This window comes from Cibotium barometz, chromosome 56 (genome assembly GCF_041138505.1).
Source record: "Cibotium barometz isolate CiBa-2024 chromosome 56, ASM4113850v1, whole genome shotgun sequence".
In the NCBI taxonomy this organism is placed as follows: Eukaryota; Viridiplantae; Streptophyta; class Polypodiopsida; order Cyatheales; family Cibotiaceae; genus Cibotium; species Cibotium barometz.
This window is the reverse complement of record NC_141101.1, coordinates 41,424,243-41,446,530: the sequence shown is the minus strand read 5'-3', so window position 1 is coordinate 41,446,530 and position 22,288 is coordinate 41,424,243. Positions and strand designations below refer to the sequence as shown.

The 22,288-nt window shown below is 46.2% G+C and overlaps 1 protein-coding gene across 19 annotated transcripts in view; it reads right to left on the bottom strand.

The window, feature by feature from the left end:
• LOC147607226 (callose synthase 5-like) overlaps window positions 1-21,508 on the bottom strand; it is an 80,216-nt gene extending 58,708 nt beyond the window's left edge. For 3 of the 19 annotated variants that reach the window (XM_086791014.1, XM_086791026.1, XM_086791032.1), the window contains exons 1-9: window positions 21,228-21,506; window positions 20,969-21,080; window positions 20,568-20,788; window positions 20,368-20,468; window positions 19,924-20,045; window positions 18,575-18,662; window positions 18,318-18,428; window positions 333-446; window positions 87-179 (exon numbers count right to left, since the gene is read on the bottom strand). In XM_086791014.1, coding sequence (XP_086647140.1) covers window positions 87-179; window positions 333-446; window positions 18,318-18,428; window positions 18,575-18,662; window positions 19,924-20,045; window positions 20,368-20,468; window positions 20,568-20,754 — 816 coding nt within the window. In that variant the 5' untranslated portion in view covers window positions 20,755-20,788; window positions 20,969-21,080; window positions 21,228-21,506. Of the gene's footprint in view, window positions 1-86; window positions 180-332; window positions 447-18,317; window positions 18,429-18,574; window positions 18,663-19,923; window positions 20,046-20,367; window positions 20,469-20,567 lie in introns of all 19 variants that reach the window. The other 16 variants (XM_086791023.1, XM_086791031.1, XM_086791016.1 and 13 more) reach the window with 12 other exon arrangements.
• Between the last annotated feature and the right edge of the window lie 780 nt (window positions 21,509-22,288).

The window sequence follows — 22,288 nt, the reverse complement described above, 5'->3', positions numbered from 1 at the left end:
AAACATTTAAAGACTGGATCAGAATATGTATAAAGACAAGCAAGGCAACCAATCAATTGGGAAAAGGCACAGGTTTGCAGAGGTACCTTAAGCTTCAGAGTAGGTTTTGGATCCAGCCGCACATGCATGTTAGCAAGCAGTAAAATAAGGTGCTCCCTTTGATTGGCAACATTATCTTTCTGCATGTCAGCATATCAAATTGCTCTCAAAAAATGCCAAAAAGTTATTTTCCAGAACACATCTGGAAAATAACACATTGAAAGGTTACAAAGAGAATATCAAACAAAAAAGCATGTTCATGAACAAAAGGAAAGGTCAGGAACAGAGAAGACCTGGAATCCAAACATGACCTGCAGCCAGTCCAAAAGGTCTGACATTATCGGCTTGGTGGTGGAAGGCCTCTTTAATAAATCAATGTTTCTCAAAGCAGCTACGGCAGCACATATCTGGCACACCACCAAATAAAACAGGGACAATGCATGTCAGACTTGAATATCACAATTTCTAACTTTGATGATTCTTAAGACTTTACTATGTCATTGAAAGTAGGTTAAAAGCTGCTACTATAGGCCATACCTAGAAAGAAGTACATATTGGAGCTTCTGTTTCAGTACCTCTAACGCCCTTTTCCCAACCTGGAAACATGCCATGCCCAGGTCTGTCCTTACTCAAAACTGTGCAACCAGCTTCCCTCCCTCAATGTGCATGTATTCTGACCACCCCTCTTGTTTCCCAATTTTTGTGTCCCTAGGCTGCTCTCTGCAAAACCTCTCTTCTTTGCACCCTTTTACTGCCACTAAAAGTGCTGACTGCTCCGCCCCCTATGAACTGTTCTCCCTATGCAGGCCACCTTTTGTTGCATACAGAAGCTTGGAGTAGAATCGCGAACTTTTGATTAAAGCATAATTCAGCATTCATAACCACCCCTTTTGTTTCCCAATTTTTGTGTCCCTAGGCTGCTCTCTGCAAAACCTCTCTTCTGTGCACCCTTTTACTGCCACTAAAAGTGCTGACTGCTCCGCCTCCTATGAACTGTTCTCCCTATGCAGGCCACCTTTTGTTGCATACAGAATCTTGGAGTAGAATTGCTAACTTTTGATTAAAGCATAATTCAGCATTCATAAACTTAATGATTTACACATGAACAAATGAAAAAGAAAAACAGTAGGGAGTATACCGCATCCCAAATAACCCTCTGAAGAGTCTCCACCGAGAAGGTGTATATTCTTGTATTGCTGAATGTGTATGGGACTGACTGTGGGTGGGCTACAAATCAGCACCAAAACAGACCGTGGACACGTGTACAGCACCTGAAAGAGGGGTTGTCCTGGCCGCCTATCTGCTGTACTGCCACACAGCACCGGATCTTGCGTGTTCCTTCCTGGAGACCTCTGCGTGCTGCATTTCAGCAAAATGCTGCTGGTCACCTTCTTCAGACCTGGCTATCTTGCGTTTCTTGCTTTGAGCTGCCCATGGCTTGCTCACAATGCGAGGGAGTCTTCCAACGTTGTCACATGCTGAACACAAGGCTTGGAGCACCCTTACATAGGGGATACGGGGCTGGGAGTGCTGGCCGACTCAGGCTCTGTTATGGCCAACTTGCAAAAAGACACAATATCATGTTTATGATTTCACACGTGTGCCTCCTAGAATTGGGTGTCTATGCTTACATTCTGCCCACCCTCTGGCCTGGCCAATGGGCTGTCCACAGTCCAGGACAGCCCACACCCCAAAATCGCCACCATAAACCCGCTTGTATATTGCTGGTTTTCATGCTACGGATAGGTTCACACACAAATGAGCTCCTCTACCTAGACCTGTCTGAAAGATGCCCGTTCACCCTGCAACTAGCCTAATAAGTGAGTGCCCAGAACATGAATACATCAGTATATCAGTGTGCAGGGACAAGCACAACAGCAAGTGCAGGACATGGACAACTGAGCTTGACCTTCCTGTGGTGGCACAATAGCTGACACGTCCGTGGACAAGGGCTCACAAGAGCCCAGGTGCCTAGCCACAAGGCTTGCACTTTTCCTGTACAGTCAGGTCCACGGCATCTAAGTGCAGGATGCACTTGACACCTTTATACAACACCTACCCTCTCCTTAGCTACGATTTTGATATTTTCTTACCTTGATCTTTATGATACATCAACCCCTTTTTCCCAACCTGGCCACCCTCCATGCCCAGGTCTTCCCTGCCTGAGAACTAAGTATTCAGCTTCCATCCCTCTGTCCCGTCCTCTCCCATGCGCATGCATTTTTGACAACCCCTCTTGTTTCCCAACTTGGTGCTACTTGGCTAATCTGTGCAAAGGGTCTCTCTTCTGTGCTCCACTAAGAGTGCTGAGTGCTCCTGAGAACTGTGCTTTCAGCTTCCATCCCTCTACATGCACATGAATTTTCAACTTGGTGCTGCTTGGATGCTCTATGCAAAGCCTTCTTTTCTGTGCTCCACTAAGAGTGCTGAGTGCTCCAGCCCCTATCTTCGAGGCAGTCATCTCAAAATGGCAGAGGGTGATGCTTGTACCGGGGTTGGTTGCCTGGCACACTAAGTGATGGTTCTTTTCTGGACAGTATGTCCGGAGTTCTCAATGCTCACAGCGCGATACACAGCACACGTACCAGTAGACAGTATGGAGCATAACACAACACAAATGACAAGATTGCAAGAGAACAAGATTGCAAGAGGAACAAGATGCTGGAAGACACTTGCACTACTCCAAAACATTGTTACATGTCCTTCATTGTACCGTGCACGTCACAATGCAGAGGACAAAACACAGCTCAAGGTGATGACAAGTGACTAAAGCGCAAGGCTCACGGTACAATGTAGTATCAAGGATGTAGCATGAAAGAGCAGGATGTTCCGAAGGATGTGTCGAGAGACCATATAAGCATTCCTGCAAGATGTGATGGAGTCGGTGGCATCTCCCATCTTTGGAAGATACCCTCCAAGTGACAGCCTCTCGTAGAATCTCCCATCTCTGGAAGATGCCTGTTCGAGTGTCAATGCAGGACCTTCAATGCCGGTACGTGCACCGCTCTTGTATCCATTTGTGGCACATCTTCACTTCGGGGCACTGCAGAAGACTCTTCGGGGCCACTTATGCAAGTCCAAGATAGCCGTAGGACTGCACATATGCTGGCTGAATGCTCAAGGAACTTCAAGGATTTTGCCTGAAGAGGTAGGAAACTGAATTGCTGAATTAATTGACTGCAAGAGGCTTGATAACTTTGCTGATGATGAACGATTTCTACTGAATATCTGGAGACTGCTTATGTATGCACACCTGATGTTGGTAGGCCAGAGCATGTTGTCGGCCAGGTCCTGTTTGGACATAAAATGCTTATAAAAATATTGAATGCTAGCCGACAACCAACAGTCAAGTAAGGGGGCATCCAACAACAAAGACCACAAGAAGAAGGGCAAGAATAGCTCTTCTACTGGGAAGGAGCGACAAGGAGGACCCAAGAAGACACCTAAAGAAAAGATCAAGAAGGGCCTTACCGGAAGATTCCTACAGCCAGATGAGAAGGAGCGGCACTTCAAAGAGAACCGTTGTTTTTCTACCACCTCACGGTGGCATGCAAAGAATGATTGTTCCAAATGGCAAACGGAAAAAGGCAAGCAACAAACCTCTACAGTGGCTACCACCACAATTGTACCAACCCCTCCACCCCTACCCTCAACCACCAATGTTGTTCAGCTCTTGCCCGCTTTGAATGCAGTACCTACAGTGGTATTCCATGATATACACGAGGGTGGAATTGAGAAGCTTCAGAAAGGTCTTATCAAAGCTTATGGCACAATGAACAAGCAACAATTTGTTGTTCTTTTCGACATGGGCAGTTTCAAAGATGCCATCTCTCTGCAGTTGGCGACCAAGATGAGATGTGCCCTGATGCCTTATCATTTGGATGTGGCCGGGTTCACTACCGGCTTGTGTACCCATATCTCCTAGAAAGCTCAACAATTCACCTTCACAGTCCAGAAGACCCAGTTTCAGAGGCATTTCATTGTCTCGCCCCTCCTCGAGTGCGACATGATCCCAAGGATTCAATGGTTCCGCCAATATCCCATTCCTGATTGGAGGCAAGACACCTTCACGATCATCGAAGATTTGTCTGAGCCTACTATTATCCATGAGGATCAAAGCATTCAAGATATTCCGCTCATTTCCCACCTCCAGGCTAGTAGAGCTATCAGAAAGGGAGCAGAGTGTGCGATGATCTATGTCCGCCCACAACAGAATCGACATCCACCGCTATTCCATTAGAGTCACACAAGACATGACTCCTGAGTCCTCCAACAGTTTCAAGACATCATGTTGCGGGATGATCTCCCACCCTCTCATCCTAAAGACCATCGTATCAATTTGGTACTTAAACTGAGGCTTGAGCCACCAGTAAGTTTCTGTATCATCTTTCCAAGGCGTTGGAAGCTGAGTTAGAGACAACTCACCCAATTGCTTAGGTCTATTTTCATCAAGCCTTCATTCTCTCCATTTGTTGCACTTCTTTTTTTTTGCAAAAGAAAGATAAAACCACACGTCTCTGTGTGGATTACCGAGCATTGAACAAGTTGACAATCAAGAACAAGTTTCCCATGCCAAGGATAGAGTACATCCTCAAAAGACTCAACGGTGCTAAGTACTTCACAAAGATCAACCTCAAAAGTGGCTATCATCAAGTCAGAATCTTTGAAGCCGATATCCCGAAGACGGTTTTCCGAACAGAACGAGGTCATTACGAGTTCGTGGTCATGCCTTTTGGCTTAACCAATGCACCAACTACCTTCGACAAGATGTCTCGAGTCTTCGCCATACTTGTCGGTAGATATCTATTCATTTTTTTTATGACATTCTTATTTTTTTTTGCCACTGTAGAACAGCACGAGAAGGATGTGCACAAGGTCTTGCAGATTTTGCGAGATACTCTACATCAATGTAAAGAAGAGTAGATTTGGAGTTCAAGAAGACGAAATTCGCCCTTACCCTGAGAAGATAAAGGCAATTCTCGATTGGGACATTCCGAAGACTGTTGGAGATACAAGGAAAGGACTTAAATAGTATGAAGACACAATATGCAGATTGCCTAGAATTCGAAACTCCTTAGAGTATGGCCCTTTATTCAAAACCGCGACAGTTGGCTCTTTTACAAGAGTCGACTATGTGTTCTCAGGGAGAGAGACCAACACTCCTCCATGATCTCAATAAATCACTTGTTGGTGGTCATCCGCGAGATCAACAATACTTTGGAGAAGTTAGAAAGATCATTTTATTGGCTAAAGATGCGCAAGGATGTATACAACTATGTTTCCGCATGTCCCAATGCCCATATGTCAGAAAGTGAAAGTATCTCACACCAAACAGGCAAGGATGCTTCAACCATTGCCCGTCCCTGATGAGGACCCTTTTGACGACATTTCGATGGATTTCATTGGACCACTTCCCGCATCTACTAGATCTCAGAATACTTAGTGGATAACGATAGTTGATAGATTCAGTAAATTTTGTATGCTTATACCATGCAAACAGACGGCCATGGCAGAAGATATAGCCCAACTCTTTCTCCGACATTGGTATCCAGTATGTGGTTTGCCACGGACCATTACTTCAGATCAGGATCCAAAGTTTACATCCAACTTCTAGCGAGCTCTGTTCGACAACTTTGGTAGCAAATTGCAATTGTCCAGTGCATTCCATCCTTAGATCGATGGTCAAACAGAGATTTACAACAAGTTGGCTTTTATGCAATAGTTAAGAGTATAGAGAGCCTTTGAGTGTTCTTCTCACCAACAAAGTACCTCTAAGGCCACGAGAACATCCGAACGCTCTCTATACTCTTGACCATAGTAGCAAACATTCTCATTTGCAAACGTTTGCTACATTTTCACGTTTGCAACACCTTGCAAACTTGACTTTTTTTGCAACTTAAAAATTTGGGCGGTCAGCCATGTTTTAGGTTTTTCTTGGGTAATGTATAAATACTAAATATTGGGTGGCATGGCTCATCAAAGCATACCGAATTAAAACGTTGCTGAATGTTGGAATAAGTAAACTACAATGCAGGGAGTACAATCGCCATTCACCTTTCAACATTGTTAAGAAGCTTGAAGGTGTGTGATGTACCCCACAAGCGTAGCCCACTATAGCCCAAAGCCTACAACCTTCACGTAGTGTCTATTGATATTTTTTAAAATTTGAAACTCCCCTAAAAAAGCCCCAAATTTGGCATGTTAGTCTACTGAGATGGTTTTTGGAAATTGGTCATCTAGTAAATGTCACGAATGCATTTACGCCAAGGTTTGAATCATTCTTTAGCAAACTTGGCAAACTCGAATGCAATGAATGCTTGCAACTATGCTCTTGACTACTACAAAAACCTCACCCAAAACTACTTGCCAACAAAGTACCTTTGAGGCCACAAGAAAAGTACAATAGATGTATAGCCTCAACGTGATGTAGAAGTACAACCAACAGCAAAGTGGATTGCAGAGCAGAGTAGAGATGATGGTGGTTGTTCGTACTATCCTCTACGGTGGTATGACAAAGCTGCACAAGTGCTCATGATTAGATCAAATATTGTATAGCAATGTTCAACAAGCGAGTAGTGTGCGGCGATCTCCAACCCCAAAAGATAGGCGCAAAGAACTGTAGCCTCCAACAGCAGTTACAGGCGTACAACATAGTATGTAAAGATAAATGCGCGCACAGAACAACAGTCCAAGTGAACAGAAATAGCATGTCATACAATCCAAAAAAGGGTACACTAGAATGGTGATGTTCAGTCTATAGGACACTACCTAGCAATGATGATTTAGAAGGAGCTAGTGAAGAGGTTTTCATATACATGCCCCACTTTTCCCATATCTTGTGCCCAAACTTATGATCTAAGGCCCAAACCATATTAAAAGTGTGTTGTTCATAACTCCCAAGCATCCATAACATTGAATACATGTGAAAGCCTTCATTCACGAGCCCAACTTATAAGATGTCTCGTCTCTTTTTTATGAAAATGTGAACCTACACCCACAAACATTAGTGCAAATAGACAATAAGGTATAAAGTAAGTTTCGAGAGTACTTAACATCTACAAAACCCATAAAATCACCGCTTTAGTCCCATATAAGTAAGTGTGCACACATGCGTCCATAGGCTCCTCAGGCATCCCCAGCTCTATGTATCTTTTATGCATATACATATGAAAACTTAGATGGTCACCCGTATGATCTCTTGTATTCCACAAATAATACAAATCCCACGAGCCCCGCCCGTTGGATGCAAGTATCTCTACGAGATCCACCTAAAATCTCAGATATCAACATGGGCACCACCCAAGATCTCTATGGGCCCTACCACAGATCTACTCCTTCATGAGCCTCACCCAAAACAAACACATGTTTCAAAAATAACTAGAATTAACATGCCCCACATGATGATTATTAGTCAAGATTAACATGCCCTGCGTGTCCGTGAGATTAAAGATTTGTGACAACATTTTGTAACATGATCCTTACAAAAATAATATAGCATGTTGTCTCCCAATTTGGTATTCCAGGCTTCCTTTCCTACGTTATTGCTATATGTATAATGGTATGAGATTTGAGTTATTCTTCTTTATACACAAGCGATGCTTGCTTGCTTAGGAAATTTCTCCCTATATGTATAATGGAATGACATTTGAGTTACTCTTCTTTATACACAAGTGATGCTTGCTTGCTTAGGGAATTTCTCCCAAACCTTTGGCAAATCATACATGCTTTACCATAAATGTGATTGAAACCAAGCAAATATATACGCTACTTTTGAAATGCCACAAAGCAAAGCTTAGAATGTGATGTGTGAAAGTTTACAATGTGATGTGCAATGTATGTGTGTCACGTGCACCCATGCACTATGGTACATGGTAACACACTGGCTCATCAACAATGCAAGAAACGTGTACCTTCTTATGATATTTTGTCGTATGCCATGACCCCATTGTGAGCCCCAGTCCGGGACATGTCAAGCACGAGCTACATAGTCTCCCAGCCATAGAGGTCTGTCAAGTCAGTCCTCTTAACCCACTTTGGAGAATTCAGCAAGTAATCCTCATGTAGATGTCAGCCTTAGGAGTAGAATGCATTAGAAGCATGTTAGGGTGCATCCATATGGTAGGGGCCAGCTTTAAGTTCAGCCCCAAGACCAACCCATGGAGGGAAAGCCTTGCAATGGGTGATAATCACGCTCAGCCCCACTAGTAAGACCCAATCGATAGCCTTATGTGCGGCCTGGGCAACAGTCGATAGCCTTTTATGGAGCCTGGGCAGCAGTCGACAGGACCTAATGTGAGTTGGCCAGAGGTCAATGTAACGGCGCGGGAACCCAAGTAGAAACACTAAATGAAAGCTAACCTCTCTCAAGATATCACTGGGGCCAGAACGGGCCACCCCCCCCTTAGGAACAACTTCATTCCAAGGAGTATTTTTTTAGTACAAGTATGAGGATGCTTTGCACCAAATTTCTAACATGTGCATTAAAAAAAAAACAAATGAAACCAAAAAGATAAACCTCCGCCCAAGCCCAAGGCAAGGGGAGCTTCCCCCCTTGATGGAGCTCACAAGGTCTAGGCCCTGCCTCACAAAAGCCCCGCAAGTGTGAATTGTAGCAAAAAGAAACTTTCCTCTATAATCCCTGGTACAACAACTCATATGATGGGGAAGTCTTTGTACAGCAGAGATAACTCCACACAGCAGTCTGTCGTGGTTTTAGGGTTCCCGCACAGTGTATCGGAATCAACACAGCTTCAGTAGGGCTTCTGTACAGCATATCAGAATCAGCACAGCATCAATAGGGAATACGGCTTCCGTACAGTCAGCCAAGTGCAGCACAGCACTAGTAGGGATTTCGTACAGTCCGCTAGGCATAGCACAGCATCAGTAGGATTCTGTACAGTCAGCCAAGTGCAACACAGCATCAATAGGGCTTCCGTACAGTCGGACAGATGCAGCACAGCAACAGCAGAGCTTATGTACAGTAAACCTGGTCCAGCACAGCATCAGTAGGACTTTCGTACAGTCGGAGAGATGCAGCACAGCAGTAGTAGGGCTTCCATACAGTCAGCCCGATGCAACACAGCATCGGTTGGCTTCCGTACAGTCAGCAGGTATATCTCGTACAACAGGTACAGTACATCAGCTAGAGCAGATTCAGCAAGTGTAGTACGGGCAAATGTAACATGTACGATACAGGCAGGTGCAACAAGTACAACACGAGCAGGTGCAGCAAACACTACAGTCGTCGCCTGGCGAATGGGAACTTGAGTAAAGCGCATCACCCAGCAGCAGCAGCCGCCTGGAGAACCTTCGCACCAACCTGCGTGTGTTTTTCATACCGAAAGTGGACCTGGTCGACCAACCTTTAAGAATGCAAATTTGTTAAATTTTTATAAAGCCACGTATAAATGGAATTCTTTCCCTTGGGGGGACATCTCACATCTACTATTTTATTCCTCTTCTCCACGAGTCTTCTTGCCAAATAGAGTACATGTGATGCCCAACCTTAATGATAGTGCCCAATATTATTAATAGTGCCCATCCACATTTAAATGTGTAAACTCAAAAGCTTATAAATGGGTCATTATAAAAATGTCCCATTTTTGGGCCTCTTTTCACATGTTTAAAACCCTATAAAATGCGATAGATTTATTAGCAGACAGGGGGCATTCCACTTGGGTAAGCAGTATGCACGGCCAGGCATCCTCGGCACTACCTATCCCTTCACACATCCAGGCAGGCCGGACACAAAAACATGTCATTCTCTAGCAAAAATCCTCTAATGCATCTGTAATGGAAATCCCCCGTTCTCAGTACTTGTACTATTTTGGGCTCTCTAGAATTCCAAAAATCCTTTCACAAGGTATTCTCTACCTACCCACCCGTGTCGGTTTCGGGTACAGGTACCCACTTGTCAAAGGTCGTTCGAGCTTTTCTTGGGAGTGTGGTGTGGGTTACTTCGGCGCCGTAGCGCCTAGTGCTCGGATGTTGGCTCGAGGCATTTTCTCTACCCCTTATTACCCTTAATGGGTCCATTAACTTCGCGTCCTTAAACCGATAACCATCTTTCGGCTAACCTAGCCTCCTCCGTCCCTCGGGACCAACAAGGGATAGAACAGGAATATTAACTCGTGAAGTTTATCAGCTTGTGCTCAAGAGATAGCCATCTATACACTGATAAGAAATGTATAGATTCTTGAGAAGGGGGGATCTGTTAGCGGTAATCGGTCCTCCCCGGATCGCCCGAATCCCCCGAGTGAATGGGAGGTTGAATCCCCATGAGATCTCACCTAAATCGCCTCATCTATCTATTCCTGAAGAGTAGTTTGGTCCTGAGACCCAGTCTAGTCAAGAATGGAAAGAGTACGCCATGCTAACGTTCCTTGGATGATACGCATCTTCGGGTCAGGCACCGATGGGCACATTAGACTACCCGTGTGTATAAAAGCCTTCACAGCCCAGGCACAACGACGCGATTATCAAGGGCGCGCTCTACCGCTAAGCTAATAGCCCGTCATGCGGGCCTCCTAACCTAATAGGATAGGGAGGGAGGCCCGCAACACTGAATGCGGGGGAACCCCCATCCCATATCCATCCCTCGTACTTTCCTGAGGAAGTATGGGGATTACTCCCAACTTGTTCTGACATGAGAGAATAAGCTCATGGACTTGGTCTTGCTTCACCGCACAAATAGAATCCCATCTGTTAGATGTGTGGATTTTCTCGTTTCGAGGTTTGGAACGGTGAGTATAAGACCTGAGTGCCAAAGAAGCATTAACTCTCCCTGAAAAGGTGGTGATCCAACCGCACCTTCCGGTACGGCTACCTTGTTACGACTTCACTCCAGACACTAGCCCTGCCTTAGGCATCCCCCTCTCTCTCTCCCTGGACCGGGTCCGCTCATCATAACTTCTGCCTGTTTCATACCCCGATCCACCGATCGCGGATAGCATTTTCTGCTATTGCTTGGGCAGCAAATGGTGTACTTTTATGCGTACCCTTGAATCTGCAAGCACCGGCAGAACACCGAAGAACAACTTATCCTCGAGCATCCATAACAGTAATAACGGTATTATTAAAACTTGCTTGAATGTGAATAACCCCTTTTTGTACTCCACGCTTCCCTTTACGGAAACGAACCTTTCTCAAAGTTTTTGACATAGTTGATTGATTGTTAATAACGGACAGGCTATGGTTAATTTATATTTGTCTCCATCCCGCGAGTATTTTTACTATCCTTGCCTCTGCTTATGCTTCGGGTTGCAACAGATTACCATGATTCGTCTACGTTTATGTCTACGTGCCCCTCCCATGCCTAAAAACCAATCACCCTCACCCTCTGCAAGGTGTTGGCCTTGAAATCCTCCAAGGGGAACTCGGATCTCTCTAATCTGCCATGGGATTCAATATAAAAAGTGAGCAGACCATTGCCCTCATCTGCTCCGTGGACCACCACGAGAATATCATGTCTAGTAAACACACCTAGCCACATTGGGGGGTGTCGGGTCTCGGATAGAAGTCAACCACTCCTGAGGAGGATAGTTGAGTCGATGTGAATGATGAGCATGTCTCTACCCCGGACCCCTGTCATGCACCTCCGGGGGTAAATGCATGTGCGCGATCTAATCTTCAAGGGACCTGGCTGGTCCTATGCTCAAGGCACCCCATGATACATGCGATCGGGGCCCCAACATGTGCCCACTGGGTAAACGGATCAAGGGGTTCCAGACCAAAGGCTGCTGAAGCTGCTCCTCTAAGACTGCCAAAGCAATCTGTCTAAGGATCAGCCTGAGATGATCCAAAGCTCGAAGTAAGCTAGCTCCAAAGTTGTCCGCAAGAGCTGGACTAAAACCGCGGGCCCGCATCTCTATGAAAATCCATCTAGTACTCTCTGGCCAAAAGCCCCCAAGACTCGAGGTGCGGACTGAAATCCGAGCCAAGATGAAGTCCTTCCAAGACTCACCGTCGGGAAGGAGTTCTCTAACAATCACCTTGCCTAGCAAGGCACGGCTTTGAATAGCAGGGTCAATGAGGCCTAGCCCCCCTCTACGACATGGCTGAATGATCACTCTCCATGCCACCTTGGCCCTGGCTAGCCTCCCGTCATCATAGCCGACCCATAAGAAGTTCTGGATCAATCGTTGTACCTGGCTAATACATGCTTGAGAGAAGGCCCGACAAGAAGTGATGTACCACATGGTGGCAAGAAGTACCTGGTTCACCACCACCACTTTGTCTGCTAGAGAGAGCTTCGCAAAACTCCAGTATAAATGCTTCTTCCGAATACAGAAAAGAAGAGCGGCGAGATGCTGCTCGGGACAAATATCAATGCCCGCCCCTCGAGATCCACTGGAAAGCCTCAACTGGGCGCCAAGTCAGGGCGGGTGCTGAGCCTACCCAAAAACCACACGACTTGTGCCAGTTGACCTCTGCTCCTGATGCGCGACAGAAAACCTCGATCGCCTCCACAAATCTCTGGAGATTTTCCCCACATCTTTTGAGATGACAATGATGTGTCATCTGCAAACTCTAGAGTCAAGTAGCTCCTCCTGCATGCGGAGGGGAGACGCACCCTGAAGCCTGGTGTCACCAATTGGCCGACCATTTGGTCCATCTCCAGTTTTTGCGTCTCGTTCACTTGAGGCCAGGCCGGTGTCTCGTGTGAAGAGGCCAGTATTTTGCTGACATGGACGGGAGCCAGACTGGTGCCACCCGTGTGTTAGCAAGATGGTGTCGTATGGACGGGAGCCAGACCAGTGCCACCCGTGTATGACCTGGACTGTGTTCGACCCATGGGATTGTCACGCCATGGAAGAGCCAGTATTTGTGCCGTGTTTTGCCTATGGGACTGTCACACCATAGGGAGACTCGTGCCTGGAATTGTGTCTTACCTATGGGACTGTCACTCCATAGGAAGACCAGGTTTTTATGTTTTTATGTCGTGCCAGTTTTGTGCCGACAGATATTTTGTACTTGTTCCATGAACGGAAGATATGTCCATGTTACTATTTGCACATGCACACATGATTTGCATGCTTGAAACTGTTTTCGCATGACATGTATTTGTGTGTTTGCCTGCTTGACGTGTTACTTACTGAGCGGGGACGCCTGCCAGTGAGTCGTGAAGTCTGCTCTGTATTCTGACGAGCTTTAGTGCATGTGAACAGGTGGTAAGTATGTCGCACATGTTGTTTTTAATATTTTATTCTAACCCCTTTGTTTTATAAGGTTAGGTGTTTACATTCACTTAAATGTGGGCACCCCCTTTGGGCACCCACTTAGGGGCCAAGGTGGGGAGCCCCACTTTTAAGTGTGTGGGGGTGGGCATGGTCACCTACCCCCACTAGTTCCCCCACATGCATGCGTGGAAATCTTTAGTTTTACTCCTCCTCCTACCTTAATAAAATAAACTCCACGACCACCCTTTGAGGGAAGAGGTATGCGCTCCCATCGTGGCTGCGTTCATCTTTTCGCTTCTTACTGGTTGCGCCAACTTCTCTCCCTCAAGCTGACGGTGGCGCTCTCAGTTATACAGGCTGCACAAGTTCCTTCTCCTTGAGGCGACTTCATTTGTTTCTCTATTGGTGGCACCTGCCATAACTCCAGCAGGCTGCGTTGAATCTTCAGCAGGCTGCCTCCTCTTCGCCTGGCAACCTTGCTGGCGGCTGTGAGCCTTCCCATACAAGCGGCTGCCATCATCTCACTGTACTGCTGCGCTTACACTTTTCTAGGCGGCTGCAATATCACAGGCTGCGCAGGCTGCAGTTAGGCGCCTACCATCCATCAACCGGCTACACAAAACTGTCAATTGTGGTGGCTGTGTGCCTGTTTCCAGCCAGCAGAACCCTTTCCTCTTGCAAACAATAGTGGGTGAATACTCTCTTCATAACAGGTTGCTCCTCCACACAGCAGCCAGGTCTCTATCCTCCTTTGCAAGTGGATACTTCTTCTCTCACAGCAGGCGGCTGTACCCTTTGTGGTGGTGTTTGACTTGATGGTTCTACACGAGGCAACTGTTACTTCAACAAGGGTGGCTTCATCTTCTACACAAACACCACAAGTATTGGTTTTCTATCAGCCATCTACAAGTAAGTGATTTTTCAGATTTGAAAAAGTATTTTATGTTTAAATCTGATAAAGGATTCATCCCGCTCGGCCAACACCCGTTCGGTGCCGGGTTGTCCAAGCTATATTGGCGAACCTCGGTCCAAAGGTGCTGAGATCGGGAGAGCCAGGCGTTAGTACGAGAGCGCCTGTTTGTGCGTGGTCTCGGAACACCAGTGAGGTGCTCTCCGCGGAGTCCAGTGAAAGCACAGGACCGTAGCGATTAGACCACACTAGTGGTCGTTCTGCTTCAAGCTTCTACATCGAAAATTCGAGCCTACTTGTTTGGTACTGTTTTCATATGTACATGGACATTATCTGGTTCTTGGAACCCATGGAGCATTGTATTCATTAAATACTCCCAATAAATATGTCATATATTGAGGGGGGGTCGGCCCGTTCCGGCCCCAGTGCTGGTGTCCATCTTTCCATTTCATTTCATTTAAATTTCAAGTTGTTTTAAGTTGTCCATTTCATATTTGTGGTTTTAAAGTTGTGCTATTAAGCGTGTGGGTGTCCAACGGAGTCTTTCCCACTTGGCGGGATCGGTTTCACCTGGTCTCCTAGGCTGAGATAAAACTACTCATGGCCTTGACGACGAATAGGAAGAGGTAAGGTGCCAAAGGACAGCCCTGCCAAACCGAGTGGGAAAGAGTGAGTCTGTCGCCACGGACTCCCTAAATGAGAACCTGGTTGTGCGAGGCTGAGTAAAGTCCTGAGACCCCACGAATCCACTCCACGGGGAATCCCATCCGACTAGCCGTGCCCTCCAAAAAGCTCCAATCCATCCTATCATAAGCTTTCTCAAAGTCTAGGAGTAGCACTATGAGATCCTGCTGCCGCATCCTGGCTGAAGCTGTCGCCTCCCAGAAGGTGAATATGTTGTCTAGAATGCTCTGATCCTGAACAAAGCCGATCTGAGTGTCATGAATCAAGTCCAAGAGAAAGGGCTGAAGTCTCATGTCGATGGCCTTGGCCAAGATCTTATAGGCAGTCCCTAGAAGAGTGATGGGTCTCCACTGCCAGATCTCCAATCTGTCACCACCCTCCTTAGAAATCAAGTGTATCAAACCCTCTGAGAGCCTCTCGGGCATGGTCCCTATGAGCATAATCTCATTGAAGGCAGCTTGAAGGCCACCTTCCATGAGGTCTCAATGATGAAGAAAGAAAGAGACTGGACGCCCGTCCACCCCCAAGCATTTTCCCCTGATAGTGCCGTCACCGCCTCCGCCAGCTCCTCAATCATGAATGCAGTTAATAAGAAGGACTGAAGAGAGGGGGGAACCACCTCTCTCATGTGCTGCAAGACCCCCTCGCGTGTGTCCATCACCTGTGGAGACAATGGGGCACCTGTGAGAAGAGACTGGAAGAAATCAGTGACGATGGCTCACATTGGGGGGATCTAAAACAATAGCTCCATCCTGGCCACACAACCTGCGAATACCATCTCTCCTCCTGTGGGGATCGGCTATCTCAAAGAAATCCCCTGTGAGACTGTCACAACGGCCCGAGTCCAAAATGAAGCTCTGGCATGGTACCTGTACTCCACCCTCCTCTCCTCAATGGATCTAATCTCTGTGCGTGCGGCAACAAGCTGACTCTCGATCCATGGGCTATCTCGGGAACTCTTCTATACCCGTTGTAGAGAGGCCAGACCCCTCCTCATACTCCTCTCCTACTCCCAAAATCCCTCCAATCTACTTTGGGTTGCCTCCTGCAAGAAACTGTTGATCTCCCCTAGGCAAACATCCAATGTGCACACAGCAGAGCCTAAGGTAAAGTCCAGTCCCGCCCATATCTGCTCTATCCTACTACAGATCTCAAGGTCTTGAATAAGTATATCCGGAATCCTAGAGCTCGCATGCTTGTCATGCCTCCACGGGTCCTCTAGGAACAGAATAACCGGGGCGTGATCCGAAAAACTAGTGCCTGCCAAGATACCAATCATGTCCCCACGGCTGCAAGCCCACTCATCAACGTAAAATCTGTCAAGTCTAGAGAGGTTGGGGCCAATGCTCCTCCTATCCGATCGACAGAAGCTAAGGCTCCAAGGGCTACGCCCAAACTCAAGAAGATGCCAAGGGTCTTGTCCCCTAAGTACCATTATCATCTCCTCCCAGGCAAAGTACTCTACTGAAACTGCGGCCATGCCTCCTCCAAGCTTGTACTCTGTGCCTCTCATGTTGAAGTCACCACCCATGCACCAAAAGTCGGCCTGGGGAAGGACCTGCCGGACTGTGCTCCAAAAGAGGGCTCTACCTGCAGCAACATTCGGGACATAAACATTGAGGAAGCCAACGCTATCCTCTCCACTCAAAATGGTAACCCAATGTGCTCTCCCAGGAACTATAACTCCTGAGCCTGTCGACTATCAGTAAAAGCTGCTCACTGACAAAAATACAAACGCCTCCATACAAAAAATGAAGCATTGACTTGGAAGGCCCGAATACTCCACCCACTGCATGATGGGATCGAGGAATAGATATAACGTGAGGCACTGAATCTGACGAGGCAACACAGATGCAGAGGGATGGAAACCCGATTGCCCATTGAGGGCCGAGGCAACTAGGGGAGGGGATTCCATCACTCTCCCGATGACATCACCAATCACTGGGAGGAAGAAGGTATTCCTTTCTAAGGCCTGGAAAGCAAACTATCACTGGGAAGGAAGAAGGTATTCCTTTCTAAGGCCTGGAAAGCAAACTATCACTGGGAAGCCAGATACACCAACCAGAGGGCCAAATGCAGGGTCGAAACCGTGTTGCCACCATGCAAAGAAGGCTTGCGCCATACGCAATGCAAGGAGGCTCAGTTGCAAGACTCGGTTTGACGCCGCTAACAAGTCGAACTCCACCTGGTAGTAGCCTCGCCCCAGAGGATGAATGTCTGTGATCTTTGCAAACTCACCAATGAGGCTTGCCTATAAGAGATCTCTGAGTTGTCCGTGCGCCGAGCGACTACCAATAATTTTGCAAACCAAGGTGGATGCCTCTAATGCTGCAACTATCGTGGCGAGGATCTGAAGGTCCGCTTCGAAAAAGGATAAGCAAGCAACGGCGGCCTCGATCGAGGATGACAGAGCAGATGCCATGGAGTCCTCCTTATGGTGAAGACAAGAAAAAACCGAAACTTGCCGAGATAAGAAACGCCCCAAAGAACCTAAAAAACAAAAGCAAACACGACAGAGGGAAGTTGGGGAAAAGGGGGGAAGGGGAGTGAAGGCGGGAAAGAGAAGGGAAGGGAGAAAAGAAGGAGAAAGGGGATGCGGGGCAACAAAAGGGGGGAAGGGAGGGGGAGCGGGAAAGGTGCAAGGGAAGGGGGTGCAAGGCGGCGCAGAAGGGGGGCTCAACAGCGAAGGGAAGAGGAAGAATGCGGGCTAGGGAGGAGGGTGCAAGGGGCGGAACAGAATAGAGGCAAAAAAGGGGGGACAAAACAACGCGAAGAAGGGGGAGTGGAGGAGATGAGGGCGGCACAGGCGCAGATCAAAGGAAACGGAGGGGAAGCGGGCACAGAAACGCGCGAGAGAGAGAGAGGGGAGGGGGGCACAGGTTTGAGCAAGACGGGGTAGGATTCAGAGCTTCGCGCACTCAAACGCCTTTACCGTCTTTTGCTTATGCACAATTCTGCCCAACGTTTGGTCACTTTGTCCTTGTGTTTGGCAGTCAACCAGTCAGTTTGTCCCCTCAATCTTGTGGACACAGTTCAGCTTGTATTCAGTTCTCTGGAAGAAATAAAGCACACACTCCTGCTTGCAAAGGGGAGGGCCCTTCAGTGGGTAATTGGGACCCCATCTAGTGTCATCTTGACTACTCTTTTCAGTTCATGTATGTTGTTTAAAGGATTGCTAATAAAAACTCGCTAAACTCAATTATAAAGAAGGCCTCATTGTTTCATAGAGTCCTAGCTTGGCGTATGCCACAATACGAAACACAATGATAGTAATCTCAACGAACATCGTATCTAAAACATGTTTGTGCATTTTTAAGATCAGTTCAAAGAAAAGTGACCTACCAAAAGACAAAGCTAAATACAGTCCTTGCTCCCAAAATAATATGAAAAAAAATTAGCAAGAAATATTGCATTGTCTTTACCACGACCTCTTTGTTATCATTGTGGCTGACTTATTCCAGATAACAGAAATACAAATCCTGGCACATCAATGATTCGGCACACACCTCTTCTCGATTCATTATTGCCAGGGATGCCCCATCTTCATCCAAAGGAAGAATGTTGTAAGCAGCATAAATCTCCTTCTTTTCCTCAACATCCTTGCTAGCTGCAATGATCTGCAATTAAGTAATGAGTTAAGAAGCCTTATCTTATAGGAAAACCATCCCAAAATCCTCACGTTTCTTGGCACAATAATCCAATATTAAATATTACCGATCTTTTCAAAAAAAACTCAAGCTCCATAACTGCCAACCACTCCTACCTCTGGCCCAACAACTTCATCATTATTCACTGCACATAGAACCTCAAAGAGCACTCCTGCTATTAAATATGCTTTTGCCAACTCTGCTCTGCAACAAATGTAGGAACACCCGTGAGATTTTTCAGAAAGCTACAATTTTCTAGGCAATGCAGGATGACTAAGATGATGAACACAACAGCAAGAGAGAGTAGAAAATACAGACTACTAAAACCTTGAAAAAAAATTTGCATAAAATGACGTCTATTAAGTATGAACACATCAATACAAATCCACGACCATAGGCCGGCAGAAAGACTCATCCGAAAATGGGAGGCATGTGCAAAAGCAATTCAGGAGCTGATGATTCCAAGGTGGCCCTGAGGATGAAAAAAAAGAGCGCATTATGCTTTGCTTGTGCAGATCTTGAGGCTCCCTGGATACAATCCCAGGTGGCCATGACAGACTCGATAATATCGACTAAGTGTAAACGGACAAAGTGCCATTCATAGCCTCCAGCATCTAGCTCTCCAAATCTGCCAAGCTGTAATACTAGCAAAAATCTCCAAGCAAGAGTTCACTAACCTCTAGGCGGTAGAGACTATGAGTAAGGAACCTGCTCCAAAGTGCATATGTGAACCACCCCTCTACAAGCCATAAAGGCAAGGTCACAATCCCTTGCCTCATAAAACCTCTGGACCAGACCAGGTTAACCAAGCTGTAGAGCCCCAAGTGATATTAACCCTGGCTCTCCTGAAGCTGCTAATGAAACGGACCACTGAGCACCAAATCAAGTGCGCATCTTTGCATCCCCAAATGTATGTAATCCTGAACTGACCCAGTGGTAGCCAGGCATCTAGAATTGATTTAATACAAAATAAAATAAGATGGCTAATGAAAAGAAGAAAACCAAACCCAAAAAAACACTCTATGTAGGGACTGCAAGCAGACCACAGACGGACAAATACATCAAATCTTATCAGCACAACCACCAAACAGGGCAATACTTCAAGGAAACCTATACCTCATTTGTGGTAAAAATTGAAGTAATGTGAGGGATTTCACAATACATGCTTCAATGTTGGACTTGACCTAATCATTTTAGTAGAGTAACCTCCTTATTAAGACACAGCTTGTGGAAAGCTAAGGCCCTTTGTAGTACGATATCATCTATTAGTGAGAACCTTAAGAATTGTGCACAGTGGAAGAAGATGTTGGTATTACATGGTCAAATGAATCAGAAGTTCCTCTATAGCATCAGAGAGGAATTGCCTGACTGACAAAACCTCAACCTGTGTGCTAAAGAACAAAAGTATAACATCCTACATGTGGCACTTATGAATAACCAATCTTTCTGCTATTCTCAAGATTACCTATCCTTCTGCTCAGCTCCACTCAGGGCCTTCACATAGTCTTCATAATATGATCGATAAAATTTGCGCATTTCCTTTGCATCACTTGATTCAGATCTCTGCGAGGCCGTCTCTTCATCATCCTGACACAACAAAGCCAAACCTATGTTTTAAGAAGACCAACAGCCATCTTTTCTCAACTGGTTACACAGTACATTCTTCAGAAAGATGTAATTACAAAGCTTCTGAGTGCAATTCCTGGAGTGTGATTTGCTCCTGGAATGCAAAGCTTGCACTAAGCAGCAAGGGTGAGGCTAACCTCCAATTGAGGAAGCCTACTTATCTTTCTGTGTTTTCTGCCCTTATGAAGAAGGATAAAGAGACAACATGCATTAAAACAATTAGTGAACTCTAAAACAATCCTTTCAGACCATGCAAAGGGTCTTGAGGGATCCACCCACGTACTTTTTCCAGTCTCTGGATCAATGCTGTCTTGAACTGGCGAACTCCTCTGCCTCTTGAATGGGGATCCAATCGGTGTGCTTTCTCAAACGCATGGAAGCGACCTGTAAGGCCATTCATGCAGTATATCACATTCTCAAACACACAAGATCTTGAAAACCAAAAATTTATTGAAAACCAGTTCAGGTGCAAGACGGCCATACACAAGTAGGCAACCCGAGGATTCCGTCCTTCGATCTCTTTGGCAGCTCGTAAGATGTTTGCAATCTGTGACAAGGATGACGGGACAACTTCGCTGTCTCTAAAGTCCGAGGAGAACTGTCCAGTGGTGGTGAGGGAGCGTGAAATGCGCCTTTGCTGCGGAATTGATGGCCTTTCCGTGGTAGCCATTCCCAAAAGCTCAACTGGAAACCCTACGGTTCAACTGCTGATGCAGCCAGAACACTTTGCCTCAGCATCAGAATGAAAACCCTAGACTCTCTCGGCATCTATTCAAAAATGAAAAACCTCAACTCTCTCGTCCAGTTCTATGCTTGTCAAAGATTTCAAAATGGAAGTTCGTTCAAATGCCTGCTAAAACTTGGTTTCTGGCTCGCACTCCAACCTGAGACTGCCCCTTCTGCTCGCTTTCCGTTTCCTCAAAAGAAAAAAAAACTGCGCATGCGGGATAAACGCACCGGGGACTGGAAAAGGCATACGGATCGTGCATCAAATCACTGCAAGGGCCATGGAAATCGCCTGGCGAAATGTCAGACAACATAACATGGCTTGCTCAACTGATGCCACAGTGCAACAGTCTTCCACAAGCTACCAAGAGCAAATATCGAAACTGCAAAGAGCAGAAAGGGCAAAGCGCTGCAGACCTGGATGGCGATGACTGTGCTTGAATCCTACGCCAGAAAGCTCGATGCACAGAGACAAGGTTCAGAGAAGACCTCGCAGAATGGAAACAAGGGCCTCTCAGGCACGGATCAGTCCAAGAAAAGAAGAGAGTACTCGTATGGTGCGTACTCTCTTTCTTTCTTTGGCGGGAGGGCGAAGCTGAGTGACGTTTTTTGGGCGTATGATGTCGCCGCCAGGAGGGTAGAGTGGAACTTTGGGACCCAAATGGAACAACACACAGAAAACATTTGCAGCTTTCCGCGCTAACAGAAAATGTTAGCGCGCCTTTGAACTACCAAACTAAACGGTCGATATGCCACATCCTTTATGGGGTCCAGCTTTCAAATATCTAAATGATGACTTAGCCTTCCAAAGCAAGTTTTGTAACCTCAACACTCACATCCGCACGCATTTCTCTCATCGGTCACATCATGTGCTTCTTCTCACATGTCTCCTACCCTAGGTGGCTTTTTATGCCTACACCCAGAGCCATCACGAGCATCATAAATACGTGAGTTTTTTTATATTAGCTAAAAAAACCAATTACACCAATAATCATTTACATTAAATACGTGAATTTTATGGAGGTCCATAGCTTGAAGACCCCAAGTCCCGGCCAACTTATAATTTAATTGAATTGTATCAATAACTTATAATTTATGTGTATAGCATATACATATTAATTAGTGCCCAGAAGCGGGTACTAATTTAATATATGTACTAAGGTTGAAACCAAAGGTTTGAACCTTAGCACATACGTCAGGAGTTGAGCAAATACGCCGTGGCACAAGAGAGCCTGAGCAAATACGATGGGAGCTAAGAGACAGGCTAAGCAAATACGACAAGAGAGAGAAGAGCCTACTTTGTGGACGATACGTCGCGAGAGAGAGAGAGAGAGAGAGAGGATAGCATGGTCTTTGCATCATAAGCGAGAGAGAGGCGGCGAAACGAACTCTCTGGAAAACTCCCGTAAGATCCCACCAACCTCCCACTGCCACACGTCAAAACCAAAAAAAATACTTTCTAAGGTTTTCAGCTTACA